General features: G+C 43.5%; 3 protein-coding genes across 3 annotated transcripts; 1 reads left to right on the top strand and 2 right to left on the bottom strand.

Moving 5' to 3' along the window:
• The first annotated feature begins 105 nt into the window (after window positions 1–105).
• Window positions 106–2,969, top strand: LOC119017302 (glycosylated lysosomal membrane protein). The gene is made up of 7 exons (XM_037093946.1): window positions 106–266; window positions 653–817; window positions 1,023–1,121; window positions 1,327–1,491; window positions 1,643–1,861; window positions 1,995–2,263; window positions 2,392–2,969. Exons 1-7 carry the CDS (start codon window positions 168–170, stop codon window positions 2,564–2,566), a joined length of 1,191 nt encoding a protein of 396 aa, XP_036949841.1. The 5' UTR covers window positions 106–167; the 3' UTR covers window positions 2,567–2,969.
• A 483-nt stretch (window positions 2,970–3,452) lies between these two features.
• Window positions 3,453–6,732, bottom strand: jtb (jumping translocation breakpoint). Its single transcript, XM_037093965.1, has 6 exons — window positions 6,506–6,732; window positions 5,026–5,330; window positions 4,882–4,922; window positions 4,682–4,767; window positions 4,503–4,582; window positions 3,453–4,418 (listed from the first exon to the last, which is right to left on the bottom strand). The coding sequence occupies exons 2-6, from the start codon at window positions 5,112–5,114 to the stop codon at window positions 4,262–4,264; spliced, it is 453 nt and encodes a 150-aa protein (XP_036949860.1). The 5' UTR covers window positions 5,115–5,330; window positions 6,506–6,732; the 3' UTR covers window positions 3,453–4,261.
• Window positions 6,733–8,327: 1,595 nt separating this feature from the next.
• LOC119016996 (keratin-associated protein 5-5-like) lies at window positions 8,328–11,893 on the bottom strand. Its single transcript, XM_037093394.1, has 4 exons — window positions 11,886–11,893; window positions 10,680–10,735; window positions 9,663–10,359; window positions 8,328–9,580 (listed from the first exon to the last, which is right to left on the bottom strand). Exons 1-3 carry the CDS (start codon window positions 11,891–11,893, stop codon window positions 10,025–10,027), a joined length of 399 nt encoding a protein of 132 aa, XP_036949289.1. The 3' UTR covers window positions 8,328–9,580; window positions 9,663–10,024.
• Window positions 11,894–14,725: the final 2,832 nt, after the last annotated feature.

Below are 14,725 nucleotides of genomic sequence, written 5' to 3'. Positions count from 1 at the left end.
CTTCTGACTGTTCTCTCGCTCTTTGTTAAAATTTTGTCAATGTTCGTCAAAATCAACTTTGTCAATAAAGCCCTTCGAACGCATATCCGGTGGGCGGGGCCTGGCCCGATCAGCTGACTTGGAGCAGGCGGTCATGTGACCCGGGACGCCGCACAGTCACAACAAAGATGGCAGCGATGCTGGAGCGGAGCTGCGGGCTCGGCTGTGTGCTGTTGGTACTGTCGGTGTTCACACTGGGTCACTGCGCCACGAGCTTCACACGACAGGTGGGAACACGTGGGACACGTTCTCGCTGATGCTGATGTTAATGCTTAATGTTAATGACACGACGATACGACAGGAAACAGGAAGTGAAAGTGCTCCAAGAATCTGCAGTCAAACAGACAAAGTTTATTTCAGAAGTCCAGGAGGACAGACAGGTTCGAACTGACCGCTATAAAGGTTATCAATAGCTCAGCTGATAGTTAATGACAGATATTCAAAGTTATTGATAATCAAATAATTCTGTTCTTAACCAGTTTGCCTGATCGGAGCTACATTTAATTAGAGAGAGAGAGAGTGTGTTACAGTGGGTTGTAAACATGGTCTTTTAGTTTGGTTCCGGTCTCTGATCACTTCTAATTGGACAACTGTTTCTTCTTCTCTCCTTCAGTTGATTGTAGAGTTGAACCCTGGCTCCTCCTTGCCGCCTCTCGGTGGTGACCTACTGCACGTTAGAGCCTTGGGAAACAACGACACGCTTCACTTCCTGTTCTGCAGCTTGGGGGCGCCGACGCTGCTGCTCGTTCACACCAACACTTCTTCTTCTACTGTCAAGGTCTGAGCCAACAGCACAGAAATGTGTAAATGTCTTCAGATCTTGTGTCGGTCCTCCTGGTGTCTGGTAGGACGGAGTGACAGTGTGGCGTTTACTGACCCACAAGCCAATCAGCAACCACAAGCCTCCACCTGTTTAATGTCCTGTAGTTTCTGATTGGTCACACCCGTCCCGAATACCTGATGTTCTTGTGTTTGTCTCTCAGGTGAACTGGACTCAGTTTCTAGATGGGAACCACAGTGGCGGCCTGAAGGTTAAGCCTGAGAGCAGCATCCTGTACAGCACCGCCATCGTCTTCAGCCGGGTAAGAAACATCTGCCTAAAGTCCGCCTTAAATCGGCCTGTCCGCCTTAAATCAGAGTTCAGGGAGCTGCTGTGTTTGTGTTCTTTAAGGAGGTTCTCTGTGGTTCTAATAGAACGTTCCTGTCAGAACTAGTAGAACATGTTTCTGGATGTTGTTCTGCTTGTTTTTGGATGTTTTGGTTGATTTAACAAGTTTTGTGACTCAGCTGTTGGAGTACGATGACAGTAACGACACGGCCGACCCAACCTCTGACCTCTTCCCTCCGTACCGGCTGGACGACTTCACCTGGTCTCGTTTCAACCTATCAGGAGCCAGCGCGCTGCTCTGTGGAGCCGCTGCCTCTTTCACCAACGGATCACTCTGCCTGCAGGTCAGTCTGTCGTCATGGTGACTCACGGGACCTCTGACATCACAACACTTACATTCAACCATCATCACATGATTACATTATCAGCAGAAGTCCCATGTTCAGTAACTTTGATCATAAATTCAGTAATTATTAAAAGTTGAATTTTTTTCAGTTGTCAGTGTTTGATGGAGAGGGACGTGGTCAGGCATGGCCCCGCCTCCTTCACACAGCTAACTCCTCACAGCTGGGGGTGTGGCTTGAAGGTGTGTTGCCACGGGCAGCTCGTTCCAGGTTCCTGTTGGAGCTGCAGGCGGTGGGTGGGGCTGATCCTCTGAGCAGAGTGGAGGTTTATCGATCGATCGATGACGAGTTCACGCCATCAATATTCCAGGTGATCGATAACTGAGCCGACAGGAAGTTAAAGTGATCAACATGACCGACTGTCCACTTCATCATCTGACTTGTGTGATGATGAAGATGATGATCACGGTCTTATGAGAATGTCTTGGCCTCTGACCTCTCAGGTGTCTCGCTGGGTTCCATCGGAGAACAGCAGCTCGGATGTTCTGGGGTTCCTTCAGTGGAAGCCGGTCGCATACCGTCAGCCTCACCCGGCTCTGGAGGACGCCACACCGTGCCGCCACTCTGAGCCGCAGCCTCAGAGTGGCGAGGCAACAGCAGCAACATCCCGTCTCATCAGAGCATTCTACACAGAACCAGAAACATTCGGCCTGAACGTGAGCTTCGGGCTGGCAGGAGACCCGTTCTACAACAGCACCAAGTTCCTCAGCTGGTCTGTCCTGTTTCACCATTCAGGCTGAACAGTGAATGTTTTTCTGAAGGTTCTAATAAGAACAATGCATTTTATTCAGAATGTTCTACAAAGACGTTAATTAACCTTTTCTTTCTGTGTTCCTGCAGGACGGTGCTGCTGGGCTCCGGTTCTCCTCCTGTCGATTCGTTCTCTCCGCTGGTTCTCAGCATGATGGCGGTCGGCCTCGGGACTCCCATGATCCTCCTGCTGCTGGGTGGAGTCTGCGTCTGTGTACGTAAGAGGGCGGCGGTCATGGCTGCAGCCTATGAGCCAATCAATTGATGTTGACGAAGAGTTTTCTTTTAAAGACTCGGGTGACGTGACTCTCCGGCCAATCAGGACGCAGGAGACTTTTATTTTCTTCACCCCAAGAAGAAAAATGTTTTTATTAAAATGATTTGAATAAATCCGATAATTAAATTCTAATTAATGAACGATGATGACTCAGCATTAATCTGCATTTTGTTTATGTTAAACAACAACAGTGTCTAAATATCACAAATATAAACCTTCTTATTTTAAACAGGACCTGAGTCGACCAGTCAGGAGTTCTGATTTCAGGCTGCATTCACGTTCAAACACGTTTCTGTTCAAACTGTTATTTTGAATGTCACTGAGTTTGATCATTTGTGTTTTTACAGGTTTGTAAGGTTTCAATTTAATAAAATATTTTTCAAAAAACGTTTATTGATGAAGTAATCAGATTACTTCAGGTCCAGTTTGTAAAGTAGTTTGACTTCACAAGGTTTTGTCTCATTAAGTGTTTGAAGGGGGCGTCAGACTGGTTTGAACATGCTCACCTGGTTACCTGGCAGATAAACCCCGCCCCTCTCCTACTTGTTACCTGTGCAGGTAAACCCTGCCCCTCCCCTACTGGTTACCTGTGCAGGTAAACCCCGCTCCTCTCCTACTGGTTACCTGTGCAGGTAAACCCCGCTCCTCTCCTACTGGTTACCTGTGCAGGTAAACCCCGCTCCTCTCCTACTGGTTACCTGTGCAGGTAAACCCCGCCCCTCTCCTACTGGTTACCTGTGCAGGTAAACCCCGCCCCTCTCCTACTGGTTACCTGTGCAGGTAAACCCCGCCCCTCTCCTACTGGTTACCTGTGCAGGTAAACCCCGCCCCTCTCCTACTGGTTACCTGTGCAGGTAAAGGATGATGACTGAGCTGATGGATGATGTCTTGGTTTATTTTTCATCAAAACAAAACAAAAATATTTACAGTCAAAGCCCAAACTGAACAATGAGACCAGCTGCTGCTTTCAAAGACACTCACTCACACACTTGAGCGTCAGCTGCTGAAGGAAACATTGAGAAATAAATTCTGACCAACCAGAGAAGAGGACGCCTGTCAGATTCGGTCACACAGACGTGAAACCATGGATCACAAAAGAAGAGGAGAACGTGGTTCATTGAACAGTCATGATCTGGATGATCATGAGACAGGCCCAGTCTGACATCACATCCTGTTTCATCAGGATGTGATGATGACATTGAACAATCAATTGATCCAGCTGTGACCTATGAAAAGCTCCTGTTGCATTCCTGACACTAAATTTGGACTGGGGTCCAGTTCTGATCCACTCAGACTGGTTCAGGTTCAGTTTGAGCCAGTTGAACTCAGTAAGAGTTAAATGTCGAGGCTGATCGATAATTCAGCTAATGCTGAACTCTGACTTTGCTCAATAGTTTCAATTCAAGTTAAACTTCACCCAGTCACAATGACTCATTATAATGACATCATCCCCAAATTCATCATCCTGAGCTTGAGTTCGCTGCCTGGACTCAGCCACTTCCTGTTTCTGGATCCATTTTAAATAGTGTTGAGGATAATGAACAAACAGTCCGGGTCTCTGCAGGTTCATCATTAGTCCTGGTCCCTGGTGGACCTCAGTGAGACCATTTACACTCCAAATGTTGTTAAAATACTGCTTAAGTATAAAAACACACTCGTCCTGGTTCCGGTCCCTCTGGTGTCCTAGATGGACTCAATCTGGCGGCGGACCTTCTCTGAGGCAAGGCGGTCAAGCCAGCGTTGACGGATGACCACCACAACAGCGAAAAGAGCCATCAAGGCCAACATGGCCGCCTCGAACTTCCAAAAGAGATGTTCCTCCATCACTGCAGAGCGACAACTGAGGGGGCGGGGCATCACAGAGAAGGGAGGTTAGAAAGGAGGCGGGATCAGTGTCTCACTATGTGCGTCAACAGCATCTCACCTCTTGTGCTCATCTCTGTTGGTTCTGGTGCAGTTGACCCGCTCCACGTACCCAGTCAGTTCACAGGCTGCCCACGACCTCTGAAACACAGCAGTAGTAACACTCTGTTGTCCTGACAACCATCAGCTGTTTTCAGGATCGGGTCTTTCTATGTGCTGGAAACAGTTTTTGACACTCACACTCTGGAAGGCGTTACACTGCAAACACTCTGTGGTCACCACAAACTCCTCCAGCTGCCAGCAGGGGGGGCCCTCCACCTTCACTGCTGCAGGAAGAAGAGAAGAAGAAGGTCGAGGTCAAAAGTCAGACAGCTGGAAATACAGTGTTGTACTCCCAGCAGCCTTTGCTGCTTCTGTATAAAATGTCTTGGTGTTGTTACCTGAAGTTTTCTCGTCACTCAGCAGAACCGCTCCGAACACTCTGAAACACAACATAACAGAACGTTCTAATAGGTTCATTCACAGAACACCAAGAACCTTCTGAAGGACACAGACTGACCTCTGACCTCTGACTACAGACTGACCTGAGGGACACGAGGCCCCAGAACAGGGCGTGGAGGATGAGGATTCTGGGCCGGCAGCAGGCCACAGGGATCCGACAGTCGCTCTCCATCAGGCGGCTCTTCCACCAGGACGACACCGCAGCCACTCTGACTCTGTGATGTCTGTGACTGGTGACAGACGGGTAACTGACTGGTTCTGGCTCTGGTGACGGACTGGTGACGGACTGGTGACGGACTGGTTCTGGCTCTGGACCAGTTCACTGGCTGAATGTTGCTTCCTGGTCACATGGTGTTCTGAGGGTTTCAGGGCTGCAGGCTGCTGAAAACTGAGAGATAAACAGATCAACCAGAGATTGATTGTGTTGATCAGTAATTATCAGGACTCGGACTTCTTTCTGATCTGACCTTGAGTGTATTCACGTCCGTCTCAGGTTCTTTATGACGACGTCCAGAAGAGGTTAAAACAATCAATCAGAAGATTGATTATCAGAAAAGTAATCAAAAAAGTGTTGCATCAGTCCATCGGGTTATGGTTCAGGCTGACGACTCAATAAATGAGTCGAGTCACAAATGACTAATTCATGACTCGAATCATTCATTAATCGACTATCGAGTCAGAACTATTTTAAATCCTTTGGAATGAGTTTAAAAATACTTCTGACTCAATAGTTGGCTCATTAATCAATACAATCATTAGCAGATTAATTGATAATGAAAGTAATCATATGTAGTCGACTCCTTCAGGGCACAAACAAAAATCAGCTGATCATCACTGATGACATCATTGTTTCAGACAATCTGCTGACTGTGACTTCATTATCAAAACACACCTGGTCTGTTTATCGTCCAATGAGCTCGTCGATATTTACGTCACAGATCAATGAGCATAATGATGGAAATGTTGGTTTAGTTCTGACAACAACACGTATGAAACGTGATGTCATCATGGCGTCACAAACGGAGCTAAAGTGACTGATTATTGACAGATCAATACATCTGAATTACATTTATTACTCAGCACTATTCCGTTTCATTCATAATCTCATAAAGTAGAGAATAGATTATTGATCACTGATGAACATTCAGAAGCATTAAACTAAGATGAGCCTTGAAACTTTTACTTGTTTCACATAAATGTGATATAACTGATGATATAACTCATAACTGATGAAAACTGTCCTGAGAACAGCGTCTGATGATCAATTCAACTCTTTTTCTACTCAATTTCCTTTGACGTTTGTTTCCACAAGTTAGCAGCTAAGCTAACAGAGCTGATGTCGCGTGACTGTCGAGCCATAGACAGACCGAGTGATGACAAACAGAACAAAATCCAACGATTTAAAATGACATGTTAATTCAAATCCAATAATTTACGGTGCTTGGTGAGAACACGGCCCAGCTGTTTGCCTGCTCATGCTAACATTTAGCCTGCTAACACTGTTTACAATGGTACATCTAAAGCTAGCTCACAATTAGCTTAGCTTCAGATCAGATCACTCACCGGGAACAGCCGCCATCTTAGACTCAGCGCAGGAACCGAGAGCAGAAGAGAAGCGTTAACAATCGAACTGTGGTTCGAACAGGAGCTTCGGTCCGCAGCTGGGGACGATCAGTCCGCGGCCTCACCGATCACTGATTATCGATCTGCTGGTTTCTATCAATCACTCGCGTTGCTCTCACCTCTGATTGGTTTATCCCGGTCCCCACAAATCACCACGCAGCTTGCCTAACCTTAACCAATCAGAGTATAGTAGGGCGGGCTCATGGTGACGCGACACGTTAGTGTCAAATAACCCAGGTACTGGCTTCCGGTAGGTTTTTGGGTTTTTTTTTCAAAATAAAAACAACATATTCTCAGATTTAATTTAAAACCTGTTTTGTGAAAACACAGAAACATTTCACCACTTTGTTTTCATACATTTACTATACAATGATCAATATACAATAGCTGCATTATTTCTTCAGGACTCCTCCACAACTGAAACTTCTTATAAGAGTGATTTATTTTAATATCTATTGTTTTGAGAGTGACTTCCTGCTTCATAAAGATGTAAACATGTTATATATTTTGATGATAATCTGTGGTGTTTGTATTTAAGTATAAATGTATATATTAGCTGAGACTATATCAGTAACTTAAGCATAATATCCACTATAATAAAATATCAGCTGGACTTAGAATTTCAGATTTTTCTTGTGCTAAATGTCTTTTACCTTTATTTTGAGGGTCAGTATGCGTCACTTCTTGTTTGCAGCCTCATTCTGGTGCTGGTCACCTGCTCTGTCCCCTAAATGCTCCTTCCATTCTGAGCCTTCATGGCCTCACATATCCCAAGGTTCTTTGCACGCCCGAAAGAAGAAGAAAGAAAGAAAGAAAGAAAGAAAGAAAGAAAGAAAGAAAGAAAGAAAGAAAGCAATGGTGACATCGTGTGGCGTAGATCGTCACTTTCGCGGGCCTGGGTAGCAGAAATCGTGACATAAGGGTAAAACATCTGGTGACACAACCAGGAAATGCTCCAAAGGCTAGACCGTCACATTTAACAACAGCTGATGTGGTTAACAAGGTCTCTGAAGGACTCGCCTTCAAAGACCACAGAGGCCGAGTCCTTCAGAGGACGCAGACCCTGAACTGAGTCACAGCTAGAGATTCCTCACTGAGCGGGTTGGCCCATTGCTGCAAAACATCGCCGCCATCTTGGATGTGGCAGCTCTGCCCCATTAATTGATCCAAGTCAATGTAATGAACTTTATAACTTCTACAAAGTGCTATAAGTTAATGTCTCATTTACACATTCACATGTGTACGGATACATTCAGGAAACAGAGAGGAACCAAAAACAATGTCTGTAATGTCTCTGATGACTCTAAACGTTAACTACTCGTCCTGTGTTCAGTATACAGGTCGGCACCAAACCACAGGATGTGTTTTATAATGTTTTTATGTGTTTACAGCTGCTGATGTCTGTAACACTGTTACTGTGATGATACATGACAGTTAAATACTGAATCTGTGCATAATCACCAGATCCTGACATGTAAATGTAACGTCTGTCTACCATACTGTCAACTTGGTTCATTTAATTTAACTCTAAATATTAACAACTGACTTCATAATACATGAATCAGAATCTGAAATACTTTATTGATATGCAGAATTAAAAAAATAATAATAATAATAACAATAATAACTTTATACATGGGGCATATTTATATTAGTGGCCTCTGCAACTTTTTTTTTTTTTTACCATTAAATGTTATTGTTTACATTATCATATGTTACAATGTTCTGTCATTATAGTTTATCACTTCACTGCTGACAGAAATGAAAGCAGCTCAGAGCTGACGTCGCTGTACTGTCCAGCACTCGGTTAGGCATCTCTGCATATATGTCTATGTATGTATATCTAATAATAATAATATTATTAATACATTTTATTTAGAAGTTCCTTTCAAGACACACAAGGACAACTTACAGTGCAGGAGATCAAAGTCACATTAATTAAAACAGCAAATCATGGCAAGACATGACCAGCAGAACAAAACAAAAACGAGACATGAATTGGATGGACACATGTGGGAGGGGGGAATAAAACAGTAATACTGTGAGGTGAGCAGAATGCTAAACAATGACGGTGAGTAGGCGTAGGAGTAGGAGTTTTGAGGTGGGATTTGAATACTGTTATGGTTTCAGACTGAGGTGTGATGTGGGAGTGTTCAGAAGACCTGCGGAGGGTGACCGCAGGAAACAAGAGGGTGTGTAGTCCTGGTCAGAAAGATAGGTAGGGGCTAAGTTGTGGAAGGCTTTGAAATGAGCACAAGGTTTTTATAGTTAATCCAATATTGAACAGGGAGCCAGTGTAGTTGAATGAGAATGGGGTTGATGTGGTCAGATGATTTGGTGAGGGGTGATGAGGAGGAGGGAGGACAGGCAGTGGTGGGTTTTGTAGCGATATAGACCTGTGTATCATCAGCATAGCAATGAAAATGGTGACAGAGGATTGTGCTCAGGGGCAGGCGGTAGATAATGAAGAGGAGAGGACCCAGTACTGTTCATAGACTATGTCTCTGAATGTATGTATATGTATATATATCTATGTATATATTTCAATGTATATATGTCTCTGTATAAATGTATATGTATATATGTCTATATATGTGTATGTATATATGTGTATGTATATATGTTTACGTTGATGTTTGAATGGTAAAGTTACTGACTTCCTGTCTGATGTAAAGTATTACTGAATTATTATATGAACTCAAATTGGATTTAAAGTGTACATATGTTCATTCTGTTATGTTCCACCTTCTTAAGCATCTGTCAATAATCCATCAATAATCAGAAACAATTTATAAAAACATTTAAGTTCAGTTGCCATCATGAGGAAGTCAACAAAAAACAAAATGAAAACATCCAGGCAGGATGTGACACTGTCTGTCAGAGACTGTGGACAAAAAAATGTGAACACCTGGAGCCCCACGGACAGCGACACACCTGGCCAGACTGAATCTTCTGACCCCGCCCCCGACTCAGTCTCTGACTCCGGCCCCACCAACAGTACTTCTCCAGATTACACTGAAAGATAAAAAGACAATTTCCCCTGTTAATATTTAATGTTTATTATACTCTACTGCCTATATGTGACTCTGACTCTGACCTGATCTGAACTGGACCTGAACCTGGACCTGGACCTGACCTGACTCTGATCTGAACTGGACCTAGACCTGGACCTGGACTGGGACTGACTGAGAGAGGACACTGAAATCAGAAGTTTCTGTATTTTAAACAAAACAAGAACAAATCTTCAAAGGGGGAGTCCACCAAGTTTACACATCAGTCTGTTTAAAAGTCTAGAGGAGAGCGACTGTACAGAGGAGCTGTGTGAGGTCACATGATGTCATGTGAGTCTGTGTCTAACAGAAAGTCCGAGGTTTTACCAGGACAGTGACTCTGCGTCTCTTCAGTCGCCGACAGATACCAGGAAGTCGACTGACATCATCCTTTATGTTTGTCTTCACTTCAGCCTGAGGAGAAACATGAGGAACAACATGAGGGACAACACGAGGGACAACAAGAGGAACAACACGAGGGACAACACGAGGAACAACACGAGGGACAACACGAGGGACAACAAGAGGGACAACACGAGGAACAACACGAGGGACAACACGAGGGACAACAAGAGGAACAACACGAGGGACAACACGAGGGACAACAAGAGGAACAACACGAGGGACAACACGAGGAACAACACGAGGAACAACACGAGGGACAACACGAGGGACAACAAGAGGAACAACACGAGGAACAACACGAGGGACAACACGAGGAACAACACGAGGAACAACACCAGCCTGTGTGTTATTAAGCAGCTCACTACCAGCTGAGCAGGCCAGCTGGTGCTGAAGGTCCAGTCTCACACAGATAATCATTAAATCTCTAAATGATTTAAAGACTTTGAACTTAAGTTTGTCTTGTTTGAAATGGTTTCTGTCTGTAAACACAGGGGTGAATGTTCTGTGGAATGTTCTTCTCCTCAGCAGGGGAACAGTTCTGTAGAGGTAAAAGTAGAACTGGAACAGTTGTTAAGATTCAGATAGAATTTCAAACTGAATGTCTTCATTGAACTGCCGGTTGGGGCAAAGTGCACAGGTTCCTTCAAGAACCCTCCCACGTTCTGTTCCCAGCATTTGAGTGGTTCTCCACAGTATGCTGACTCTGCTGCCCAGGCTGCAGAACACGGAGCAGGAGAACGACCTTTGTTCCCGAGGTTATTGAGCTCCTGAACTCCCGTCCACCTTTACCCCCGACACAGACAATAAGTAACCTGTAGGTGGTCACTTCCCCTCCCACTCCACCGCATTTTCCACAACCTGCTGCTGCCTCTAAATGCACAACCCAACGCACCTCATGTAAATGCTGTAAACATCTTATTTAATTAATTTTATTCTATCTGACTTGTTTGTGAGTGCACAATTTAAAGTACTATGAACTGAATGTCTTAAGTTCTCAGATCAGTTTCTTGAGCTGAGAGTATTAACATGTGGAGTCCAATCTGAAGTCTGGAATGATCCATTCTCTCCAGGTTCATGCTGACTTTTCTTCATGTTTCTCCTTCAGCCTCGTCCAGAGGAAGTACCAGAGAAAGTATAACAGGAAGTACCAGAGGAAGTATAACAGGAGGTATAACCGGAAGTATCAGCGGAAGTATAAGAGGAAATACAAGACGTATCAAAGGAAATATAAGAGGTAGTATCAGAAGAAGTAGAGAGGAAGTATAACAGGAAGTATCAGAGGAAGTATAACAGGAGGTATAACAGGAGGTATCATAGGAAGTATAAGAGGAAATATAAGAGGTAGTATAACAGGAAGTATCAGGGGAAGTACCAGAGGAAGTATCAGAGGAAGTACCAGAGGAAGTATAATGGGATATATAACAGGAAGTATCAGAGGAAGTATAAGAGGAAATATAAGAAGTATCAGAGGAAATATAAGAGGTAGTATCAGAGGAAGTATCAGAGGAAATATAAGAGGAAGTATCAGAAGAAGTACCAGAGGAAGTATCAGAGGAAGTAGATAGGAAGTACCCAAGGAAGTATCAGAAAGGACAGCAGCAGTGTTGTTGTAGTTACTGTTGTCACAGTGACGGTCAGCCCTCCAGATCGAGACTTCCCCCATGAAACAGCCTTCGTCCCGCAGTGACAGTCAGACAGCTTCCTGCTTAGTGATGGTGATTATGTAATTATGTAATTTAGAGCGAAACACCTTCCTGGATGCATGATAGGTCAGGATCATCACATTATGACATCATCCAGATGATTATACAGGGGTGGCAGGCTGAGGATCTGCAGAGGCTTGATCTCCACTGTCTTGCTCTCACCTCCACATGTTCCATGATCAGATATTGTCTTCAGTCCTCTCCAGACATCCCTGGTGTTGTTCTGCTCCAGTTTCCTCTTGCAGCCTTCCTTCCTTCCTTCCTTCCTTCCTTCCTTATCTTCTCTCCATCCAGTAGGGTTTGGATCCCAGAGTTCACCCAGGGTTTGTTGTTGAAGGCACTGACTTTATTCTATGGTTGATTTGTATTTACCACAGGTATGTAGTCAGGCAGCAGATGGACCAGGTTGTGATGTTGTCAGATGTTTTAAGTTTTTTGTGAAAGTTTCTTGTTTTTAAAATCCAATTCATCGAGATGTAAACTAACAGAGCTGCTCTCTGATCAATGACACATTGATTGATTATTATTGTTATTGATCTGAAGTGCATTAAAGTTTCTCAACATGTCTCCATCTGTTATTGATCTGCCTCACATGGTTTCCCAGCATGCACCTGTCCTACCTGCTGCTGATGTGTTGCAGGTGTGACGTCGGGCAGACAACTGTTGACTGAGAGCAGACAGCTGATCAGCAGCACACACACCACACACACGCTCAGCTTCATCCCTCAATCAATCAATTAGTCAATCAATCAGTTAATCAATAAATAGATCAATCTTCTGTTCATCTACGCTCTCTCTCCTCCTTTCTTCTTCTTCTTCTGTATGAATACAAACAGGAAGTGATAATCCTCTTAGTCGGCTTCAGGAGTCACATGACCATCAGCTGATGACATCACAGTGAGGTCACCAGAGGTCACTGAGCGACAGCAGAGGGAGAACTTCGGATCTCTTCCTGTTTACTGAGGGTTGTTTTTCTTATTGTGTGTTTTTACTGCGTTGCTGATTAAGCTTCAGTCACATTGACTCTAATTATTGATTTAATATCAGAAACTCTTTAGTGTGATCACATCACGGCTGGTGCACCTTGTTAGAATAATTCTGTGATAATTTAGAACTGGAGGAAGAGGAAGTACATTGGAGTCAGCTCAGAATGCAAACAAGGTTTAAATCTTGTACAAAAGGAGCATTCACAGAGCAACAAGCAGATCTGTTAGAAAGTGAAGACTCCCTGTCTGAGGAGAAAAGCTTGGTATTTATCTGTCTGTGAGTGTGTTATCATTCTGCCCTCCTGTACTTAAAGGAAGCATTCACAAAGAAGGAAGTGATAACCTTAAGTAAATATTCAAAACCTTGAGTGATTATTTAATACCTTACATGTGTATTAAAACAACACAAAGGGTCACAGGTCACAAATCACATTACACAATTACACTGAACATTCCTGTGTGTGACTTCTATTCACATCTGTCTTTATGTAGTACAAAATTTCCATCACACACCTCACAAGTTTGTCTCAGGTGTGGTTGACATGAAGTGGTTTGTGAGTGGATGGATACACAGGTAGTAGATGAAGACGATGATGATTGGTTTCCGGTCGTTAGAGGAAAAGGAGGTCAAACTAATATGAGGCAGATTTTGGATCCAAGAGCATCTGCCAGCCAGAATAATAAGAGAAGTTTAGAGGGAAATAGTTCTGAGGAGGATCACCGGATGGCTTGCAGGACGGTGGAAAGGCAGGAATTTAAAATAATAATTAAGCTCAGGAAGGAAGATGAGCAGATGAGCGGAGGAGTGATAACTGGCATTATTGACAAGGACTGGAAGAAAAGAAAAGAAGTATTCAGGCCGGCAAGCTGAGGACACTACAGAGATTATTGAGAACAGTGAATGATGAGAGAGGAGAAAGTCTGTCAGTCCTTCTTGAGTTCCAGGACTCGATACTTCCAGATAAAATAAAGGCAGGATGTATGAGTTTCCCAGTCAGGCCTTATGCTCCTCCTCTGCTCACTGTTACAGATGCCAGTATGGGCAGATAGCCAAAGCTTGCAAAAGAAAGCAGAGATCTGCTAAATGTGGAGGACCACAGAGTTGAGGACTGTGGAGATAATGTGCAGGCTAAGTGTTGTAGTTGTGGTGGCCACTGAGGAGGAGGTGGATGTTAGTGATGAGGAAATGTAAAGAGTGGATGTTAGTCAAGATGTTGATGAATGAAATCATTCTGTGTGTGAAGCCGTTCTAGGAGCAGCAGAACAAACTGTTCAGAGGAAGAAGTAAAGAAATTTGTTCCACAGTGGATGAAGGAGTCTCAGAATAAAGCTTCTGAAATGGTAAAAACAACTCATAATCTTCAGAATCTTAATGAATTAAAAAAGGATGCAGCAAATCAACAGTTAAACATGCAAAGAAGGATTATTGGAGGAAATGTTGTAATTCAATAAGAAGAGAAACAGAAACAGGTTAAATATGAGAGGAACGGAGGAGAATGAATGGAATTAAAGAAGCCAATGTTTTAATAAATGTTTCATTCACAAAAGCAGAACTGAATCGTGCTGTGAAGAAAGCCAAGATGTCGTCACCAGGAAAGATCAGACGTGTTACGTTACGTTAAATCATCTAGACGTTCTACTATATATATTATACAACTATATATTTTTGTGTGTATATATGTATATGTATATATATATGGATAGTTGAGCAGAAAGCAAAAGGACTACAAGTAAATGAAATAATAGAACTCAGCTGATATTTAATTTATAGTTCCAGATTTCAACACAAAAATTTGTAAACGAATCAGTGATGGATTGTCAGTGTTTACTGGAGACATGATGCAGAGTTGTTAGCATTACAGTGGGCTGAAGAGCAGTAATATGCTCTGACTCCAGTTCTTCATTAATCGGCTTGAAGAATAACAAGTCAGACAGCAGACCGGATGTTATATAGAATTCAAATGATGGGAATAAATACAATACTTGACTGGAAACCAGCACATATAGGAATCAAAG

The sequence above is a fragment of the Acanthopagrus latus genome, chromosome 3 (assembly GCF_904848185.1).
Source record: "Acanthopagrus latus isolate v.2019 chromosome 3, fAcaLat1.1, whole genome shotgun sequence".
In the NCBI taxonomy this organism is placed as follows: domain Eukaryota; kingdom Metazoa; phylum Chordata; class Actinopteri; order Spariformes; family Sparidae; genus Acanthopagrus; species Acanthopagrus latus.
The sequence above is the reverse complement of the archived record's forward strand: the minus strand, read 5'-3'. Positions and strand labels throughout refer to the sequence as shown.